The sequence below is a fragment of the Phragmites australis genome, chromosome 11, assembly GCF_958298935.1.
Source record: "Phragmites australis chromosome 11, lpPhrAust1.1, whole genome shotgun sequence".
NCBI lineage: Eukaryota > Viridiplantae > Streptophyta > Magnoliopsida > Poales > Poaceae > Phragmites > Phragmites australis.
In genome coordinates, this window is record NC_084931.1 from 21,290,116 (window position 1) to 21,312,682 (window position 22,567).

At 40.2% G+C, this 22,567-nt stretch overlaps 1 protein-coding gene across 1 annotated transcript; it reads right to left on the minus strand.

Annotated features, from left to right (window-relative positions):
* Window positions 1-16,430: 16,430 nt before the first annotated feature.
* On the minus strand, window positions 16,431-17,810 carry LOC133885315 (protein LATERAL ROOT PRIMORDIUM 1-like). Its single transcript, XM_062325007.1, has 2 exons — window positions 17,116-17,810; window positions 16,431-17,027 (listed from the first exon to the last, which is right to left on the minus strand). Exons 1-2 carry the CDS (start codon window positions 17,669-17,671, stop codon window positions 16,702-16,704), a joined length of 882 nt encoding a protein of 293 aa, XP_062180991.1. The 5' UTR covers window positions 17,672-17,810; the 3' UTR covers window positions 16,431-16,701.
* Between the last annotated feature and the right edge of the window lie 4,757 nt (window positions 17,811-22,567).

A 22,567-nucleotide genomic window follows, 5' to 3' on the forward strand; every position in this document is an offset into this window, starting at 1 on the left:
TTTCATATGAATAGCATGGAGAAAAGCATAGCTAAATTGCATGGGATGCTAAAGACTGTTGAGTAAAACATTAAGAAAAGCTCTAGTCATGTGATGATGGTTCAGAAAAATAGTAAGAAGAGAAAATGCAATGCCAAGGCTAAGACTTCATATGAGATCTCAAGCTCTAAGCCTAAACCTGCTGGAAAGTTCAAGGATGGCCCTGCTACTATTGATGCTTGCCACCACTACCATAAGCCTGGCCATTAGCAAAGGATCTACAAGCTATACTTGTAAGAACTCAAGAAAAAGAAAGGAAGTGAGACTTCCACTTCATGTATAAATGAATCTTGCTACTCGTCCTAATGATTCATGAGTATTTGATACTGGTGTGATGATTCATACTTGCAAATCATTGCAGGTACTAAGAAGGACTAGAATTATTGCAAGAGGCGAGGTGGATATTCGTGTCGAGAATGGAGCAAATGTTACTGCACTGGTTATTGGCACTTACCCCTTGTCATTACCCTCAAGATTAGTTTTGGAATTGAATAATTGTTATTATTTTCTGGACTTGGGTAGAAATGTTATTTCTTCTTCATGTTTGGAAGAAGATAGTGGTTTTGAAGTCATAATAAAGAACATGTGTTGTTCAATTTATCTAAATGACATGTTCTATGGTTGGTTGTCTAATAGTGAATGGACTCTATATTCTAGATCTTGAGGATACGCCTATCTATAGCACTAATGTGAAGATGTTTCAACATAATGATTTGAATCCCACTTATGTTTGGCATTGTCACTTGGGTCATATAAATGAGAGGCGCATGGAGAAGCTCCATACATATGGCCTCCTACCTTTATTTGATTTTGAATCATTTGGTACATGTGAATCGTGTTTACTTAGCAAGACTAAGACGCTTTCATCGGTCGAAGTGAGAGGGCAAATGGATTATTGTCCCTTATACATATAGATTTATGTGGGCCAATGAGTTCTACAGGCAGAGGTGGTTTTTAGTACTTTCTTACTTTCACCGATGATTTTAGTAGATATGGTTATATCTACTTAATGAGGGACAAGTCTAAATCCTTTGAAAAATTTAAGGAGTTCCAGAATGAGGTACAAAATTAAATGGGCAAGATAATTAAATTTCTACAATTAGGTCATGAAGGTGAATATTTGAGCCATGAGTTTGGTGATCATCAAAAGTAATTTGGAATTGTTCCATAGTAGACTCCTTCAGGAAAGCCTCAATGGAATGGGGTATCTAAACAGAGGAACCAAGACTTGTTAGACATGGTCCGGTTCATAATGAGCCAATCTGATATTCCATTGTCCTTATAAGGATACACTTAGAAACTGTTGCGTTTACATTAACAGGGTTCCATCTAAAGCTGTAGAGAAGACATCATATGAGATATGGACTGTGAAGCATCTCGCGTTGTCTTTTCTTAAGATATGGGGTTGTGAGGCTTATATAAAACATTTGATGCCGGATAAGGTTAATTCCAAATTTGATAAATGTGCCTTTGTGGGGTATCCTAAGGAAACCAAAGGATATTATTTCTATAATCAGGAAGAAGGTATAGTGTTTGTCGTCCGGAATAGTGTCTTTTTGAAGAAAGAGTTTCTCTCAAAGAAAGTTAGTGGGAGCATGGTGCAACTCGAAGAAATTTAGGAAACACCAGAAAGGGTTTCAGCTCTTACTGAATCTCAACAAGATGTGCAAAATGTTGTAGAACCTGTTGTTGAGCCACCAGCACCACTTAGGTCTGAAAGGGCACGTCGCGCAACTGAACGGTTCACACTCCTAACTACGGGGCAACACGATATATTATTGTTAGACAATGATGAGCCCAAGAACTATACGGAAGCAATGGTGGGACCAGACTCTGAGAAATGGCTTTGAGCCATGAGACCGAGTTAGAATACATACGAGAGAACAAAGTTTGGAACTTGGTTGATCCACCCAATGGTGTAAAAACTATTAGGTGTAAATGGGTTTTTAAGAAAAAGATAGATATGGATGGAAACGTTCATATTTATAAGGCACGATTGGTGGTGTAAATGGGTTTTTAAGAAAAAGATAGATATGGATGGAAACATTCATATTTATAAGGCACGATTGGTGGCTAAATGTTTCAAACAAATTCAAGGGTGTTGATTATGATGAAATGTTTTCACCCGTTGTAACGCTAAAGTCTATTCAGATTCTCCTAGTAATTGATGCATATTTTGACTATGAGATATGGTAGATGGATGTCAAAATGGCCTTTCTAAATGTAAACTTAAGTGAGGATGTGTACATGACACATCCGAAAGGTTTTGTCGATCCGAAAAATACTAGGAAGATATGCAAGCTTTAAAAGTCCATCTATGGGCTGAAGCAAGCATCTCGGAGTTGGAACCTTCATTTTGATAAAGTAGTCAAAGGGTTTGGCTTTATCAGGAACAAAGAAGAACCTTGTGTTTATAAGAAGGTTAGTGGGAGTACACTTGTGTTTCTGGTCTTATATGTGGATGACATACTATTGATCAGAAATAATATTCCAATACTTGAAGTTGTTAAGTCTTCATTAAGAAAGAGTTTATCAATGAAAAATATAGGAGAGGCAGCATACATATTGGGCATAAGAATCTATAGAGATAGATCAAAAAGGCTAAATGGATTAAGCCAAAGTACGTACATTGAAACAGTTCAATACGCAGGATTCCAAGAAAGGTTTTCTGCCAATGTCACATGGTATTAGTCTTAGTAAGAATCAGTGTTCTACAACACCTGATGAGTAGGACAATATGAGTACAGTCCCATATGCTTTGGCTATTTGATCCATCTTGTATGCCATGCTCTTTACATATTCGGGTGTCTCCTATGCTCTGAGTGTTGCTAGCAGATACTAATCAAATTCAGGTGAAGCCCACTGTGTAGCATTGATATGAGCTCATTGTAAATGGTTACACTGATGCTAGCTTACAAATTGACAAGGACTATTTCATACCGCAATCTAGATTTGTGTTTTACCTTAATGGAGGTGCGGTGAGATGGAAGAGTTGCAAACAAAAAACGGTTGTCGATTCAACGACGGAGGTCGAGTACACAACAACTTCTGAAGCTGCAAAAGAGGTTGTTTAGATTAGGAAATTTGTTTCTGAGTTGGGTGTGGTCTCTAATGCATCTTGTCCAATAGACCTCTATTGTGATAATAGTAGAGTCATTGCACAAGCTAAGGAGCCTAGGACACATCAAAAGTACAAGTACATACTACGACGCTATCACCTTATTTGAGAGATCATAGATAGAGGTGATGTAAAGATACGCAAGGTGCACAGAAATTTAAATATTGTTGATCTATTAACAAAACCTCTCTCGTAGCCCAAGCATGAGGCACGCATGAGCTCTATAAGTATTAGATACTTGGATGATTGAATCTAGTGCATGTGAGAGATTGTATCATACCTATGTTTATGTGCTTTTGAACAATCGTTTATTTAGTTCTTTAAATAATTATCATTTACATTGACCAACAAGTATATAACTTATTTGTGGAACTCTTTGTTTTATTATGATGTTATCCTAAATGATCTTTAATCTTATATCATTATATGAGATAATAATGATTTATAGATAAAAAAACACCCATTTTAGGCCTATATAAGCATTGCTAAGGCCTATACCAATGCATTTAGTATGTGTTGCCATAGGTGGCGTTGCAAAGGTCTATTGCAACACATATACATGCATTAGTAACAGGTGTAAAAATATGTTGCAAGGTAGCAATGGATATACTTAAGATCTTGCAACGCTTGTATCCATTGCAATCTACAGCTAGCCATGTGCATTTAGGGGCTGCTATTGCTAATACGTATTGCTTGTTAAATCTACCAAATACATCTTTACATCCATCAACCAAAGACAACCCATGCCACATCATAGAAAACTCAAGATAATTTTATTTCAATTAAACAAAAGATTCTGTACACTTGAAATTGACACAAATTATAACTATATATAACAAATTCAATAAAATAAAATTTTCCAGAACAAAATAAAATGTAAAATAAGCAAGCTTCTTGAACGAATATCCTTGCACTTCATCATTTGATCAACTGGATCCGCAGAGTCACTTTTCTTGTGGGAAGACGTGTACTTCATTGTTTTGATACTCTAAATTTGCAGGGCATGGTGTATTTGTCCTTGCATGAAAATATAAGATGGTCTGATTAGTACTAAGTTTAGAGGGTACGCTATTTTATTTTCATTGAATAAAAAGTAACATGTACATCTCTACAAAAGTAAAATTACAGTTTGATAGTGAATAGTGACACACAGATTATATCTTGCACATATTTCAGTCATATAACATTACAGTACAGGGCTACTTATTTACAAATTAAAATTGGACTGCTGGTTAGAAGTAGTAAAAGTGAGGGTATAATTCAACCGAAATCAGACTAGTTAAACCGATCCAGACATCTAGTATCACGGCGGGGGACACGGCGGCGCAGATAGGAGGTACACGGCGGATGGCTGGCGTCACGAGGGAGGCCGTCTCAGGCATCTTCTCTGCGAGGAGGCTGACTAGGAGTCAGGCGGCCGGCTACCGCCACCAACCGAAGAGGAGAGGGTGGGGAGGGGCGAAACCCTATTCACGTCTGTACGGGAGGAATAGGCCGAAGTTTACAGGCGAGGAAGTGGGTATAGCAAACCGAAGGCCCCAACGCATGTGGATACCGTTGCAAGGAATGCGTTGGCAAAGGGGAGTTGTAGATGATCATGATTCACCGTATCAAGATACCAAATTAATAATATATATATCAAATTAATAATATATATATATAAGAGAATATAGTGTTGAATTGATCTACTTGAAATATTATTAGAATATTATTTATTGTGCTATAAATTATAGTTTAAATAGTGTACATTCGAGATCTTAAATCTAGGATTATCATTGATTCACAGAATATGTAGTAGTACATTTAGGGGTTACTTAACGCTACTCTGTAACTAGTTAGTTACAAAGGTAGCTTTCGGGTATGCTACGAAATATGTCGTAGGATGTAAGAGATCAAGATAAAAAAATTCTCCTCCTAGATAACCGAAGAGATATCTCTGGACTTCTCGATATGGATGGAGTAATGAATGGCATAGTCATACAAATATGATTAAAGAGTTGATCACGAGATAGTAATCAACTATAAGAACGAGTGAATAGTCAAGATATCATAAGGATGGCACGTATCTTGCCTTGAACTTGATTGATGTCGTGAGGCAAAGTGATTGGTGTATGTGTATATTAAGATTCTGCTGATATGATCTTTATGTATGTTCGAGAGTCAATATGTCATGTTAGGTGCCGCTATTGACTTATGGTTTGGAAAGGGTTTCCATGTCACGATCGTTCACATATGAACCTAATGGGTCACACATTTAACGGGTCCAAACATTGAGTTACTTGCATGATGGACTCTAGTGAAAATGGAAGATTGTTGGTGATATGTCTTAGAGAAAACATCAATTTAGATTAGATTCGTACGTGAACTTGATTTAATTCTGATCCATAAGGGATTAAAGCCATAATGGGCTAGCAATATGGAAGACCCATTAGCGTGCTCTATATAAGAGAAGACGGGGATATGAGTATAGGGATTTCGTCACACTAAAACTCTGGCTGCCACCTCTTCCCAACCTCCTCATGAAACCCTAGCTGAGTGTGGTGCTAGCACACTGGCATACGGCGTTCTATCTTTGTACGTGTGGATACCATAGATGCACTGATGCCGTTGTTACGGTGTTGATTGGCAATAAGAACATTAGGAGGAGACGCTCAGTCTGTGACGAGATCGACTACTTTCTTTTGGTGGATATGCATAACTCTTCTTCCACTGTGATGTCCATTTAGTGGTAATTATCTATGACTATCTTCTCGTATGATTTCTTAGTTAAACACGATAGAGAAATGTGTTCATACGTGCGATCCATGCCGAATGTACCAGGGTTGCATTTCCATTTCAACGCATATACGACATAAACAAATGAAAGAGCCGATTCATGTACACTCGCACAGCTTACCAGCAGAAATAAGATATCGCGTGTGACACTGTTCCATTGGAACATTGTACTTCTAAGCATCCCATTGATCTAACGCTAAGTAAACAACTGTGCCTAGTTCATGAAATTGAAGTCTGATTACTCGCTTGTAGATATTTCATGGACAAAGTGCACCAACATGAGGGAATTATGAAGTAAGACGTCCATGATTGGAAAATACTTTTACAGTCATGTAACAGCAAACAATACGAATCTTATTATCAGGATGAAAACATACCGGATTTTTTCTGCCCGTCCGATCTGATTTTATAAGCTAATCGGATCTTGGATATCCGAAAGAAATCTTGAATATCAGATCGAATTTTAGATAGTTGTATCGGATTCGGATATAGAGAGTCAGGTATCCATCAGATATCGAATATTTAAGAATAAAATCGGATACAAACAAAGACTATCCGATAACTATCTAAATATATCTTTCGAAGCTGATAATTTTTTCATATAGAGACAGATGGAGACGATTTTTATATGAAAAGTATAGCTCTCGATGGGATCTATAAATTTCTAGTTGGTATCTTTTTATTTGAAGTTATTAATACATTTAAATAATTAATAGAAATTTCAACCAGTATATTGGGCACTCATACCTTCTTCATTTCACTCTAACATAACTCTTTCTATGAAAGTATATTATTGATTTGCTTGCTAGACCTCTAATGTAGTTGAGTTTGGATACGTGGAATGATCGAACAATCATAACATATACGATATATATAGTTGTTGCTTTTACTCAATATTCGAATAAATATTCGTGACCGACATTTTCTGCATCATACTCGTCACATATTCGATCCGTATCGATATGTATCCGTGACCAAGACTATTTGTATTTATACCTGTATTCGGTATTATCGTATCTGACTCCAAACCCGAAGAGAAATTATGGAATTGAATATAGGATCAGCGATATCCGTTTATATCCGATCCTTTTTCAACCCTACTTATTACAATGAGAAAAGTAGTTGTTGTAGAATATTTATTATTTTCCTTTTGCAAACAATGCTAAGGTTTTTGTTTTATCCACTAAACTATTACCACTATTAATTCTTATAACCATGTGACGATCAGTTCTGCATTATTTTAGAACAAAATTTCAGAAACTTGACAGAGCATAGATACTGGTGCTACAGTATGTTGCCTCACTGGAAGGTGCTACTCCAATTATCGAAAAATAGAACAATATGTATTCAAGGAAAGAGGTTTAAAGTAGCATTCAAGCATCCATAGTTTTGTAATTGTAAGTAACATATGAAACTTCAAAATGCGAATGCTGAAAGAAGCATGACGTCCTGCGATTTGCAAGCCAGCCTAAAAGAGAAACATGCAAGAAGGGTATATCAGGCAAACTTTCTGCACCATATTCCTTTATATTAGACAGCGTGCAATTTAGAGAGAGAGAGAGAGAGAGAGAGAGAGCATAATTTGGTAAATAAACTGAACATATGGGGTATATTTGCGTTGATAAATTAAAAGAAAGCATTGCTGGGATCAGCAGAAGCTAGGTATACTACTTTTTTATCAAATTTTCCGGTTAATAGTGCTAGTGGTGCATAAGACAGACTGTTTTTATCGAGTATCCCAGTTATTACTGCTAACAGAGCGCTGGTGCATAAATAGAGATTTAGCTCACCATTCACTTTTTTTGCACGCTCATAATTCACCTTATTCCCACTTGAAATATGATACACTGCTTGCTATCTACAAAGGTTGGAATGGTGGTGAGAAGCCATCTATTACAATGGGCTCTGGCGACAGGCTAAATTTTATAAACAGCCAAAGTGTTATACACAGGGACCACCACCATATGAATAGTGACACAAAGAATAGCAAGTTTCAAACCAAAACAACAAGGGTAATTAATTTCATAATTAGGTAACCAACATCCAATAGATCGTTTGACAAAAGGCAAACATGCATTTTGTAGATGGCATATAGATTTGTGGAAAAGGTTGCAAGAGCATTACCAAGAGTCGGTGAAGTTATTTGAATGGTACAAATGTCTGCATTACAAAGCATGACACATTTCATCGGAGCTCAACTAGGATCATCCGGTGTTAACAATTTTTCTGAGTTATTGGGTAGCGCACGGGGTTGAGGCTATAAATACCTCTTCACGTAGTCATTTGAGGGAGCTGGAGTCTAGAGAAGTTCATATACACCTGAGAAGACATCCAAACCACCAAAGTGTTAAGTGATCATCCAAGGTAATTAAATACAAGATTAGAGAGTGATTAGTGCTTATAGGTCTAGAGAGTGTGTTGCTAGGTGATTGCTGCCTAGAGAGTGAATTAAGGAGTGATCCAAGCATGTACCTCTTGGTACGTCGGCACCTTAGAGTCTTGGTGACTCGCCAGTAAACTTGTTGACCCTCCAACTTGGTGTGGAGCGACGACGAGAAGCGTGTATGGGGACACGGAGACCCTTGTCTCGGTGGCTCAAGCTCCGAAGTAATCACAGCGGCAAGGAACTGGAAGAGAGACTAGTGGTAAGACCTTACCTTGGTGGCTTGGTGGCTCATCCGGGTGGAGGCCTTGTCTTTGTGACTTGGTGGTCCAAGAGCCGTGACCGGGTGCCGACCGGCAGCATATCCTTTGTGGAACTCCAACGTGAACTAAGGGTGGCATTCATGCCATCGATACCACGGAAAAAATCCTTATGCCGAGTTTGCTCTCTCTATCTTATTTACGTTTTCGTATTTCCTTACTTGCAATTTACCTTCTTATATAGGTTACAAATGCTTTGATCTATAGAGTAGACACACTAGATAAACCTAAAGCATATTTAGATAGAAATTGATAGGTTTATGTTATATTGTTTTTGGAGCTAAAATAGTTCTAAGTGTCCTAATTCATCCTCCTCTTAGGACGTCACTGATCCCTCACAGGTGTTTCCTTCTCTCCACTCTAATTCTCCACAAACTAGCGAAGATTTCCATATTTGAATTTGTAGCCAATATCAGTGTGGGCGATTTGAGAGGGGCATGAATTTCTTCGTCTCGATGTGCCTCCTCCCCGACAACCACCGACGAGAGAGACTCCATTCATCAGTGCAAGCGTAGTTCGACACGCGGAATCTTGACTCAATCGGAAACGATAATTGTTAGAACCGGAAAAGTACAGATGAAACAATGAAATATTTCTATTGAACACAGAAGTGGTCTTTTAGTCAACCAAAAAAGATAATCATCAGAAGAAAAAAAACAATGTTTATAACAATAAAACAAGTGATTTCATAAGATTAAAATAATATAACAAATGACTTCACACTTCACATATATGGCCATAGCAATAAAATAATAAAAGTCATCGGGAAAGCATCACACATATAGTTACATGATCATTTTAACTAATTTTCCTTTTCTTAATTGCTCGGAGATTGCTTCCTTGATTACGTGATTAGTTTTCTTGCTTAGAGAGGGAATCTCGTATGTTATCTCTTTCCTTGATTAGCAGAAAATTGTTCTGATTAAGGTGATTTGTTTCCTTGTTCAGAGAGGAAATATCGCATGCCGTTATTCCTCTATACTTCATACATGGCGTTGCTGTCAAATAAAGCAACATATTTTTTGGTTTTAGAATTATTATTTTTGGTTATTGAATAGTGAATTTCCGGTCACATCAAGCCATTTTCCGGTCATGCAACATATTTTTTTCGGTTGTGACAACATGTTTTTTTGGATCACGTAAATATGTATCCTTCGGTCACTCCGGCATAAGTTTTTTTTATTTTGTAACGTGTGTTTTTCTGTTTTATAATATATGTATTCATGTTTTCCCCACCCTTGGGCCTATTGGGTCGCTCCAGCGGGTTGGATTGGTTTAGGCTCTAGTGTGTGGAATATTATTTAAAGCGCAACACGTTAAATAGAATGGTACCCTATAGGAGAAACATGTTCAGTAGTTCTCAAGTAAGCCTTGCATCTGGCGTGACTGTACTAGGGTGAGGAGAACTCTGTATTTGTAGATAAGTGTTCCCTTTGGGTGGGACTGCTTGGGGTAATGATAAAAACTTACCACATATGTTCATGACTAGAGATATCTAGAGAAAGCTTTGTTACTTCTGAAATAAGCTATTGATAAAAATGATGACTACCGAGTAGAATTATTATGATTGTTGTGTAACCGGCTGAATTATTGGTTTTGTCAGCTTGTAAAGATCTTGAATAGCATTTCATGAATAGTGCACCACAACATAAGTGCTCAAGCCACCGTATTAAAAGTGTGTGTACACACACATGGTAGTGAATAGTTATTCTACACTCACCCGGTCTAGCGCACTCGCACCAGCACAGCCCACCCTAGACTAGCGTAGGTCGCCCCTGACCCCCTCCAGTGCACAGCACGTGCCCCACCCCCGACCCCCGCCCCGCACACCCGCTCGCTTCGGCCCCACGCCCGCCGCGTGTCCTGACCCTGACCCCCTCCATGTGTCGCCCCCACGCCCCCAGCCACCTTGGCACTGGCCATCACGCTGCCTCTAGCCACCGCGCCTCGCCCATGCCCCCAGCGCCCTCAGTGCTCCTCCGCTCACATCAGCTACTGAAGCTACTGAATGACTTGAAACTACTTACCAAAAATAACTAACACTATTGAACAAACTACTTATACTACTGTCATAACTAACAACTACTAACACAAAGTACTGAACAATTTTACTATGACTTGAAACTATTAAACAATTACTGACACTACTGATCAAAAACTACTGACACTAATGAACAATTTACTGTGAATTAGAACTACTGACACTACTGAATAGCAATAACTACTGACACTACTGAATAGTTTTTCAATGACTTAAAACTACTGATATATTAAAAAACTACTAAACACTACTGAGTCGGACATACTAAACAAAACTACTAATATATTGAAACATCCAAATCATAGAAATTACTAAAGATTTACTGAATAACAACTACTACTAAAAAACTACTAAACACTACTGAGCGGAAACTACATAACAACAACTATTGACATACTGAAGTATTCGAATCATAGAAATTACTGAAGATTTACTAAACAACAGTTATTCGAAAACTACTGAACACTATCGAGTACTACAGTGCAGGATGAGCGACATGTGAGGACGCACCACGCAGGGGCGCGCACTGAGCAGGAAGGTGCGACTGTCACGGGCACATTAATTATGAATTTTTCGTTCATCGGTTTTTCGGTTTTAGAAAGTGTTTTCCTATTTTGTAATAGAGATCTTGCAGTCATTAGTTTTCCTATTTTATAATGTGTGAATTCTGGTTTTGTAAGAAGGATTTTCTGATTCTGGGCTAATTCGATGAGGTAGATTGGCCGACGTGTTAAATATTTGTTTAAGGCGCATCATGTAAAATACACACACATACATACGGAAGTCTTTTCTGTACTACTGAGTGTACATACTCGCCCACTAATGGGTGAACAAAAATCCATAAATAGACAACATACGAGATCATATTTACCAAAATAAACAACATATTATCATATTTATAAATTTAGCATATGTATCCAGCACCTCACTCATCAAAAACGTGCTTTCAACACCTCAGCTGCCAATACGGTATTGTGCACCGCATTCAGCACATAAGGTGCCAAAAACGGTTGTATTTGATACATGAGATACCGAATACAGTGTACAATGCCATATTCGACACCTCACATGTCAAATACAAGCTCCCGTTGTTGTGCACCGAAGAAAGAAGCTAGAAGAAAGAAGGAAGCATGCACGTTTAAGTTTTTTATTTAAATTTCAATTTTATTTGGAAGTACAGAAATAGTCCAAAAATTCTAAACGTTTTCGTGAGCAAACTAGACTCACTAGCAACCCATTTTAATTGTTTTAATCTAGAAATCTAGAGCCAATATTTAATTAAAAATTCTCCAAATAAACCTACTTTTATAAATTCTAGTAATTTTTAATACCTCAAAAAATTCCCACAAATCTAGAAAAATCCACTAATATTCTTCTCATGTGATGTACTAATTTATAAAAATGTTTCCAATCCTAGATTATTTGGTGAAAATGTGAGTTTCTTTGTAACTATATTTATATGTATTTTTATCATTTCATGTGATATTTTCTTTTTAATTCAATTTGAATAAAAAATTTAAACATGCACAAAACTTTGGTTCTCAGATTAATATTAAGCCTTTGTAATGCTCCATTTATATGTATTTTTATCATTTCATGTAATATTATCTTTTTTAATTCAATTTGAATATAAAAAATTCAAACATGTAACCTTTGTTCTTAGATTAATTCAAGCATGCTCCATTTAATCTGTTATCAGCACCCAGCTGAAAACATCGGGAAACCTATCAGATTAATATTAAGCATCTTCTTGTTGTTCTGTGTGCTTCATTTCTTCTATGGTTATGCCTTCCTGCTATGAGAGATGGTATCCCCACCTACATGCTCCTTATATGGTAGTTTAAATTTCAGATATATCATTTGTCATATTTAATTGATAAATATTAAAATTTGTTGTAGCACTACCTGCTTTGAAAAGATTAATGTAAATATATATTCGTAATTCCTGGGTTTTATGTTTCTTATAGTAGTTGACAACCTGTTATGCATCACATGAGAAAAATATTAGTAAATTTATAATTTTTTGGGTTCTATGCATCAATATGAATGGTTTGAAATTTTTTTATTCAAATTTAATAAAAAAAAAAAGAGAATATCACATGAAATAATAAAAATACATGTAAATAGAGTATTACAAAGGAACTCACATTTTTACCAAATAAGCTAGGGATAAAAATATATTTATAAATTAGTACATCACATGAGAAGAATATTAGTGATTATTTTTAGATTTTTGGGAATTTATTTGAGGCATTAAAAAATGCTAGAATTTATAAAAGCAGGCTTATTTGGAGAATTTTAATTAAATATAGGCTTAGACTTTTTGGATCAAACTAATTAAAATGGGTTACCAATGAGCTCTAATTTGCTCACAAAAATAGTTAGCATTTTTTGACTATTTTTGTACTTTCAGATAAAATCAAAAGTTAAATAAAAAACTTAAACGCGCACCTACAACGACTTCATTTTTTCTTCGGTGCACAGCAATGGGAGCCTGTATTCGGCACCTCATATGCTAAATACATTCGTTTTTGGCATATCATATGTCGAATATGGTGTATAATACCATATTTGGTAGCTCAAGTACCAAAAGCACGTTTTCGATGAGTGAGGTACCAAATACACATGCTAAATTTATAAATACGATAATATGTTGTCTGTTTTAGTAAATATAGTCTCGTATATTGTCTATATATGGATTTTTACCCTAATGAGTGTTCAGAAAGAAGTATTTACATTTTAAAAATTAGTATATACATCTCACAAAAATCACTTATAAAGAAGTAAATACATATTAAAAAATAGTACATACTTATCAGAAACTAGTATATACATATCAGAAAGTAGTATATACTTCAGTTATAATAAGATCAACTATAAATCGAGTTGGCAGTATGTACTCCCAAAAGTATAGACTAGTTTTCCTATAGGAAGTCTTTTCTGTACACCTAGTTGTACATACTTCTTTCCTAATAGATGTTTAAAAAGTAGTATATATATCTTAAAAAGGAGTATATATATCTCACAAAAATATATATTTTATTTGTAAAGAAGTATATACATATAAAAAATAATATATACATATCAGAAATTAGTATATATTTCAGTTATGGAGAACCAGCATGTGCGACTTTTGAAATTTGAATTCTATATTTTGCGAAGGCGATTCCCAATGTGGCACCGACAGTTTCGGCCCTACTTCTCCGAGGCTGCATCAGGCGCTGCTTCATCCTACATGATGGTCGGGTGGCACTATTCCTGATCCAACAATTTGCTGGATCTCTTCCGTGGGCTACTCCTAATGACAGATGGATCTCCGACCTTTGGATCTCGATCGACGCCGAGCCTAGTGATTCGCTCTAAGTCTACAGGTGAGTTCATCCGAGCAGTGCGCAACATGGGGTTCTTGGCAGATGAGATCTTACATGCCGAAGAAGGTGCTGATGTTGAATGTTCATTGGCCAAACGAATAGTGAAGGCTGTTGCTCAGCAGATCAACATCTCCTCAATCGACAAAGTTCGTTTTTACTATGTACCAATGGTAATTCAAAACTTCTTACTCTATGCTATTGTCGCGATGTTACCGCGATTTAGTATGTCAAACATTCTAAAAATAACCATATAGAAAGGAATTTTTTAATAATATTATTTTATATAGATATTTAAAAAATAATACGCAATTTGACATAATTTCAAAAATATTTTCGTGGTACTGTAGTACGAAAATTATAATGTCATGGTACTGTGGCCACTACAGCGCAAAATTGCAGCGCGGAAATATAATGTCATGGTACTGTAGCATAAAATTTACAAAATGAAAATAATATCGCAGCCCCTTGTATGCAATAATTTTTTTTTTACTTATCCTACATGTTGATTATCATTTTTTGTTGCACTCAACTTCGAAAATAAAATAGCCCCAGCATTGACATTAATAGGTTGGGGAAATATAACTCGATACAGAGAAAATAATACCCAATCATGCTACGGTACACCCTGGTTATATTTTCTGTAGCTTAGCTGCAAGCCATTTTTATGCTACAGTACCAAAAAATTCCAGGACTTTTCATATAGCCAAATGGAGAAAAATAGATGTCATGTAATTGTGATAGTATGAAGTGAAGAATCTGGCTTATCAGTGGTATGAAATGAATTCAAACTTTATTGATAGTAAATAATAAAACTAGAACAATCTCGATCACATACAGTCAATTACCCAAATATTTGCATGTGTATCAAGAATCACTCACTCGGACAAGACACAATTAGGTGAGAAACAGCCAAGCTAAATTGCTACTCCAACCAAAAAAGAGGACTCTGATTCAGATGTTTAGGTGAGAAATGCCCATGAACATGTTTCCACAATCAGTCCAGTGTTACTTAGACAAGGATATAGGTATCAGAATCAAACTCTGATTTAGATGTCTAATTAGGTAAAAAAAAATTGAACACACAAAATACAATTTGAAATCTGACATAAAATCCGACTTACATTGAGAATGTCTGATTTGAAAAAAATATTTAAACACGGGTATCAAGTAACTGTAGTACAGTCCTACGCATCAACGCCACCTTTCACATCCTTTTAGTTCTTGATGGGATCCGGTAGGAGGAATAAATATGGGCTTGTACAAAGATTAGGAGAAGCCCAAAGTATATAAATGTTGTCCTTAATGCATACAGTTCAATTTAAAAATTTATTTCATTACTATATATAAAAAATAGTTTTTCATATGCAATGATATTGATAGATTCATCATTAAATTTAAAGTACCGGTAGAAGAAGTGTATCGGGGGGCATAAAATAACAAGTAAATCGGTCCAGGGATAGATATCCTTTCCACATTGTTTAACAGGATTACAGGAAGCGATAACCACAGCCGGTATGTTCTACTAGTGATTCCCAATCGGACCGGTTTTATAATGTGACCAAGAAATCCTATCAACACATGCATTGCACATTTTCCTCTCGGCTACAAGTTCCGATGCATGGATAAGATGCTTAGCCAGGTAAGATATGATCCATGGTGTCAAACAAAACACGCAAGATAGGAACCGGGAGAGAGAGAACCGTACTCCTTCTCTTGTGTTTTGGATCGCGTGCGGTTAACGAATTTAAATTTCGAAATGATGTAGCCAGGTTTGTCTTTGAAAATTAGTTTCATAATACATCTTTGCTATATGATTAATTTGTTGTCAAACATGTTGACGAACTTATCAATGTCTAACACAACACTTATTTGTGAGAGGTGGGGGCAGCTTGAATAAGGTAAAGGAGATTGAGGAGATTGGTACTTGGAAGCCAAAGCACTCAACACGGTGAGTGAAGTGACGGCATGGGGAACATCAAAACTCAAAGAGTCAAACCTTGCAGCTGGAAAACCAAACCCTGAATTCTCCATTCGATCGAAAGACAATATCACCAGTGCAACTCCTAGAGGCCCGTTAACGATGCAGCATTCTCCAAGTGAACTGTACGTGAAGTTATTAAGTTGTGTAGTTTATGTCAGTTTAGAAGTGCCGCCACCTCGCCGCCCCGCCTGTCACCTACCGTCGGGACAGCCTCCCTCCCTCCGGGAACCCTAACCCCAGACCTAACGTTCGTCGCCGGCCACTGGTCGCCGTCGGGCGGAGGTCTTCTTCATTGAGTCGGGTGGTCGCTGACTTTTCATAGGTAGCGCCTAGTGTTCCTTTAGATTTATTCAAAGTTAAATCGTTCCTACAAATTTCCTGTGAAAATTCAGTGAAATTCCCGCATTGTGAACAACTTACATGGAAATCCTACGAAATTTATTTGTACAGCATCCCATTTTGAGTTCCCAGTTTATGCAAGCATGAACAAATTTAGCCTGTGATTGCTGAACTATTTCCTTTCCAGCTTCCGGTAACAAAGACTCCATAGGCGTGATAGCATCAGCAACAATATGAAACATAACTATACTAAATAAGAACTAAGCTGAAAGAAGACACGACAGAATTGCTACCCTTGCCGCCCGATCTTGCAGTGTGTTACGTACTTTGCAGATCATGGTGTGTTACCGTAGCACAGACCACCAAGAATCAGCGGGCCGCCGGCACCGCCGCCGTACAGGTCGGAGGCCGCGGTCGAGGCGCTGCCGAGATGGAGGTTGGAGGTGCCGAGCTGCACGGCGACGGCACTGTTTGTGGCGCGGCCGTCGACCTCGGCGCCCTGGTCGTACAGGAGCCCCCTGAACAGGTGGCCGTTGATGGTCACCGCCGCCTGGTACGCGACTTCGGCGCTGCTGGAGTCGTCGACGGACGTCACCGACACGCACCGGAACACTGCCGGCCCGCGCACTTGCCGCGGCAGGCTGTCCCTGAACGACGCGTCTGCGAAGGATCGAACAGAAGAATCGATGGGTGAGTAATCTTTCTTCAATTGAGCAATTGTCCATATGCGTGGGTGTGTTGTGATTGCCTTGGTGACTCGAGGAGGTGTCGTAGCTGCGAGGGGTAATGGCGTTGGAGGTGGAGGTGCGTGAGTTGGTGGTCGGGCACGCGAGGAGGCGCGGTTTCTTGGTTGCCGCAGCCGCGTGCGGAGGGGAGCTGGCGCCGCCTCCGGCGAGCTGCAGGCGCTCTCGGCGGCGCGCGGCGGAAACCCAGGTGCTCCTGACGTGGGTATCGCACTCGAAGCCACGGCTGTTGCAGCACGTGCGGCAGCGGTTGTGGGCGCACCCCTTCTTCGCCTGGTTGCCGCAATCGTGGCACGTGGCCGCGCCGAACCCTGAGCTGCCCCCGCCGCGGCCGTAGTCCAGCATGGCGAGGGGTTTCTTGCCGGAGGATCCGTCCGCGGCCGCCGGCTGCGCCTGCCAGAACTGGATGGCGCCACCGGTCGCGGCCGGCTTGGCGGCGGCTGCGTCAGCGTCGAGGGCGCGCTGTGCTGCGGCGACGAGCGGGAACATGGGGTCGTCGGCTGCCGCCGCCGCGGCCGATCTCTGGTTGTGTAACGAGGCCGCGGGCGCGCCGACGACCATCCCGACGTCACCGGCAGCGTTTATCGCCCCAAAGCTGAGCGCGGCGGCCTGGCGTGACGAAGCGGAGCCCCAGAACCCGGACGCGGCGGCGCCGGCATTGAAGCCCAGGGAGAGCTCGTCCGCGCGGCCGCCGGCCAGCGACGGCGGCCACTCCGCGATCGCGGTGGAGTGCGACGGGAAGCGCCGCCCCGACGACGCCACCACGCTTACTCGTAGCTTAGAGAGCAGAGCAGAGCGGACAGGATCACAGGCCAGCGAGGAGGCAGCATCGCAGTAGCTAGATGGAGAGCTTCCTAGAGCTAGAAAGCGCAAGAATACAAGATGCTCTGCTACCCTTGCTTTCCCCTTACCCTCTCTATAAAAGAATCTCTTCTAGTTGTAGGAGCACTCCGAAGACCTAGCCTAGAGTCTGTACCGTAGATAGCTAGCCTCACCCCTCTCTCTCCATAGCTGCTTAACTGTACTTTGACTCCTCTCTCTCTATATCCATAGCTGCTTAACTGTACTTTCTTGAAGTTTTTTTCTCCCTTGCTTTTCCACGGAGGTAGGAGAGAGGAACCAAAGGGGCGGACGACGGAGAGGAACCAAAGGGGCGGGAGATACAAGGATCCGTGTGGAATTGAAGTGACCGTGCTGCGTCCGTGTAAGGACCGGCCGGGCGCGCGGGACGCTCTGACAAATTCCTCTGTGCGACCGAGATCGATCGCCACCAGGCCTCTCTGCTCTTTGGGCAGGCAGGAGCTCCGTCCGGCTCCCCTCATCCCTTCGGCCTCTGCGCCATGCCTCTGGCTGGCACTGCTGCGGTGCTGCCGCGGCCGCCGTCTGCAGCGCCGCGCGGTTAAAAGCTGCGGCGGCAGGGGCAGGGCGGGGCGTACTCGTAGGACGCAGCCTAGCTGCCGCCACGCAAACGAGTCGTTTCGACCTGCTGGACAATGCGATGCGATGGATGCCATGCGCTCTGGTGGTACTGGTTCCTTCACAGGTCTTCCTTTTTCTTCGGCGAGACTAGGGCTCGGGCTATGGCTAAGCTAAAGACTTTGGGAGGTATCTATCGCCTAGGTGTGGTGCTCCTGCCAGGCCTGCGCTAGAAAGGGCAGGGTACGGCAGGTCCGGAGCTTATCCGGCCGGCGATTGCATCTGTACCAAGCAGGGAAAAGAGAACTTCCGTCATTTGTTTCGCATCTCCAATGTAGGGAAAAATGTAAAAACCCTCAAAAAGTCACTTAGAAGTTGTTTTGTTAAAAACAATGTTTAAAAGTTGGGCTTTGTTGAAAAAAATCCCTAAAAATTAAAAAATTAAAAAATATATATATAAAAATTAAAAAAACTAGGGACAATTCTAAGACCTTCTATAAATTTTTTTTCACAAATAATATCATTTGCATCATATTTTATGGAGAGAAAGTTTGAAAAAAAACTTACAGCTCATTAATTAACTCATGTTATTTTAACTTTGTCATGTCTACCATTATTTTTTCTATACAAATCATTGTTTAAGTAAACTAATAAAAGTGGTTTCACTAATTTTGGAGTGTTATAGATTAGTTATATCTGCAACACATTTACTTAATTCTGCACGTTACAATAATTATTTCAAGATTTCATGTATTTTTAGAAGATAGAGGATCATATAAGAAGGCTAAAAAATTAATTTCATGATTTTTGAATGAGTAAATAATTAACTATGCATTTAACTCGAATTAATAAATGAACTGCATGTTTTTCTTTTTTCAAACTTACTCTCCATGAAATATATTGTAAATGATATTATTTTTGAAAAAAAAAATCACAGAAGATCTTAGAATTGTCTCTAGTTTTTTTAGACTTTTTAATTTTTTTAATTTTTTTTTGAATTTTTAGGATGTTTTTCAACAAAGTCGAACCTTTAGGGGTTTTTTTTTTTCAACAAACAACTTTTGGGGGACAGTCAAAATACAAGTGACTTTTGGGGGGTTGTATTTTTCCCCTATGGAATAGTCGACTAAAATTTTACAGTAATTTCTTACGGTCGATGAGCTCTGTCGAGTTTTCTTTTCCATTTGAGTTGGAATTTTTTTTTAGGGTTCCGGTGGTGTACGTGGATTTTGAGGAATGCTTGAGGCGGCAAGGCAACCGGCGATGATGGCACCTTGGCAGAAGGGGGAAGGGGTTGGAGTGGTGTGGTGGCAAAAGGCACCACCGACCATGGGATGGTGGTGTAGCAAAGCTTGCGAAGGGTCAGGGCGGTGGCGAGGGTGGTTGTAGTGTTGTCGGAGACGTAGGAGGCCGGTGGGGTTGGGAGCGTCACTCTATGTACTGAACATGTGCAAGAGGGCAAGAAAAAAATAGGAGCGTCGTCTGATCAGGATCCAAGGGTTGAGCTTTATGGAGTACAACAACAACTAACTACAACAACAACTAAAAGCATATAAACTAGGTAAATGTTCGTCCTGTGTATTGACAGATCGCCGTTAGCCGTGATTCTCGACCCCTACCGGGCAAGCATCCACTTCTGGGCACTGCTGCTAGACGACAATAGCTAAATATTGAGCCATGGACGAAATCACGGAGGAACTAGGGTATAGAAAAGAATTTCAAGGACTCTTGTGGGATTTGTATTGATTTATGCAAAATTCGTATAAATTTCTGAGTTCCGAACAAACATTCCTCCATGTCTACCGACACCAAAAGGTCGTAACTGATGAGAGCGCAATCCGATGTCTGCAGATGGTGTCGACAAGAAACCTAGGTAGAGAGTGCCCGCCTTTAACTTGTTAAAACCCTGATGAACCTGACTTTCGAAATACTTAACATTTTTTATCAATCATGAAAATTTAGGTAATCATTAGAAAAATATTTTATAATCAAAATACTTCTTTTATAATTAATACTCCATATTGAGTTACATAAATAACGACATGAAGTATGGATTAGTAAAATTTCAAGGACTCTTGTGGGATTTGTATTAATTTATGCAAAACTCGTATAAATTTCTGAGTTCCGAACAAACACTCCTCCATGTCTACCGAAACTGATGAGAGTGCAATCCGATATCTGCAGATGGTGTCGACAAGAAACCTAGGTAGAGAGCGCCCGTCTTTAACTTGTTAAAACCCTCGTATGAACCTGACTTTCGAAATACTTAATATTTTTTATCAATCATGAAAATTTAGGTAAGCATTAGAAAAATATTTATAATCAAAATACTTCTTTTATAATTAATACTCCGTATTGAGTTACATAAATAACGAAATAAAGTATGGATTGATATGAGCTAAATGGAAAAAAAATGCTAAAAAATACATTAGGATTTGTCAAATATCGAGTAGTTTGAGAAGACTTTTTGGTTAAAAGTGACTAGTGTTACGAAAGTGAGAGTAATTATTTGCACGTTCGTAACAGTCCGTCGGTCTTAGATGCGCATTATTGAGCGAGCAGCACGATTATTGGTGGTCGCAGCAGTGCCGTGCGCGTGCAGCCATCGCCGTCGGTACCGTACATCCGTCCGGTTCTCTCTCGGCTGCTGCCGCTGCAGTTCACTCGATGGCTTCTCCAGCCTTCCATTCATGTCGCCCTGTCTCCCTGCGCCGCGCGTCACGTTGTCGCCTCGTCCCCACGCCCCTCCCCCAGCCTCCCCGGGGCTCTCTCTCTCTCACTCTTTGTCCCATCCAACTGGTGCTGGTGCTGTTCTGCTCGGTTGGCTGCATGCGCAGGCCGCTGCTCGCCTCGCCTGGTCCCTGCACTCTGCCTTCCTGCCACGCCGCGGGTTCTGGAGCGCCGTGCCCATCAGGCTGCGGCCGGCACATGTCAATCGATCTGTGCGTTTGGTGTGACGAGCAGAGCGAGTGCTCCGCCTGCGTGCTCCGCTTTCTTGTGAGTAGTGGCTGCGGTCCACACCAGTCACGGAGACGGGCACCGGCAGGAGAGGATGGATGCGCGGCGCGGGCGACGGCGCACGCTCAAAGCTGCAAATGGCCACCGGGGTGTGGTTTTCCTCCCGACTTCAATTGCACCCCGAACCATGTAATCCGTATCAAGTTGTGCTCTCTACGTTTCTTTTTATTTTTTTTTAAGGTACTTCTACAGCATGGATCTTCCAAAACCTGAGCGTAAATGTGGATTTATTGATGTTTAAGGCTTGTATAGTTCACAATCTAAGAATACATAAGCTTATCAAATGTTTTGTCTAAGCTATCACACTTGTGACTTGTGTGAAAAAAAAAATCATCACCACATCTTAGGATCTGTTTATTTTTTATTATAATTTCAGGTTCTAATTTTAAAATAAAAATTGAAAACAAATAGGCTGATGTTATAATCCAGATTCTACAGTATGAAGGCAGATTATACTATAATCTATAATCCAGAAAAAGACTGCTTCTAAATTATGGATTGTGACATATTTACCCATATTTGCCATTACAAACATAAAGTTTCGTTTTTTCCACCATTCGCTCTCTCCCTGCTTCTCCGTGTGTACAACATGGCGACAGGTGGACGACGTTGTCGCGGCAAGTGGACGGCGTTGTGGTGGCCAAGTCACGCCAGACGGCTACCGCTTGTTGTGCCCGCACTGTAGCAGAACGTCGCCGTCGTCGCCGCCGGTCGAGCTCAGGAAGGCGGTGTAAAGATTCGCACACTCCGGCCGCCTCCTCACACGCCTGCTCTGCACCAGTCACTGGCCCCACCTCACCGCGTTGCTCGTCGACCTCCTCCACCGAGCTCATTCGAGGGGGGAAATGGCAAAGAGAGAGAAGAGAGCAGGAGTTAGGGAGAGGATAACAACATTGGTTTCTTGACGGGGAAATAGACGGCATCGGTGGGCTTACCAAGGAAGCAGATAGGAGGTGCCTCATGGCGTAGAGTCATCGTCTGGCTTGGGCGCAGGCCGGTAGCCGCGTGACGCCATGGCTCTGT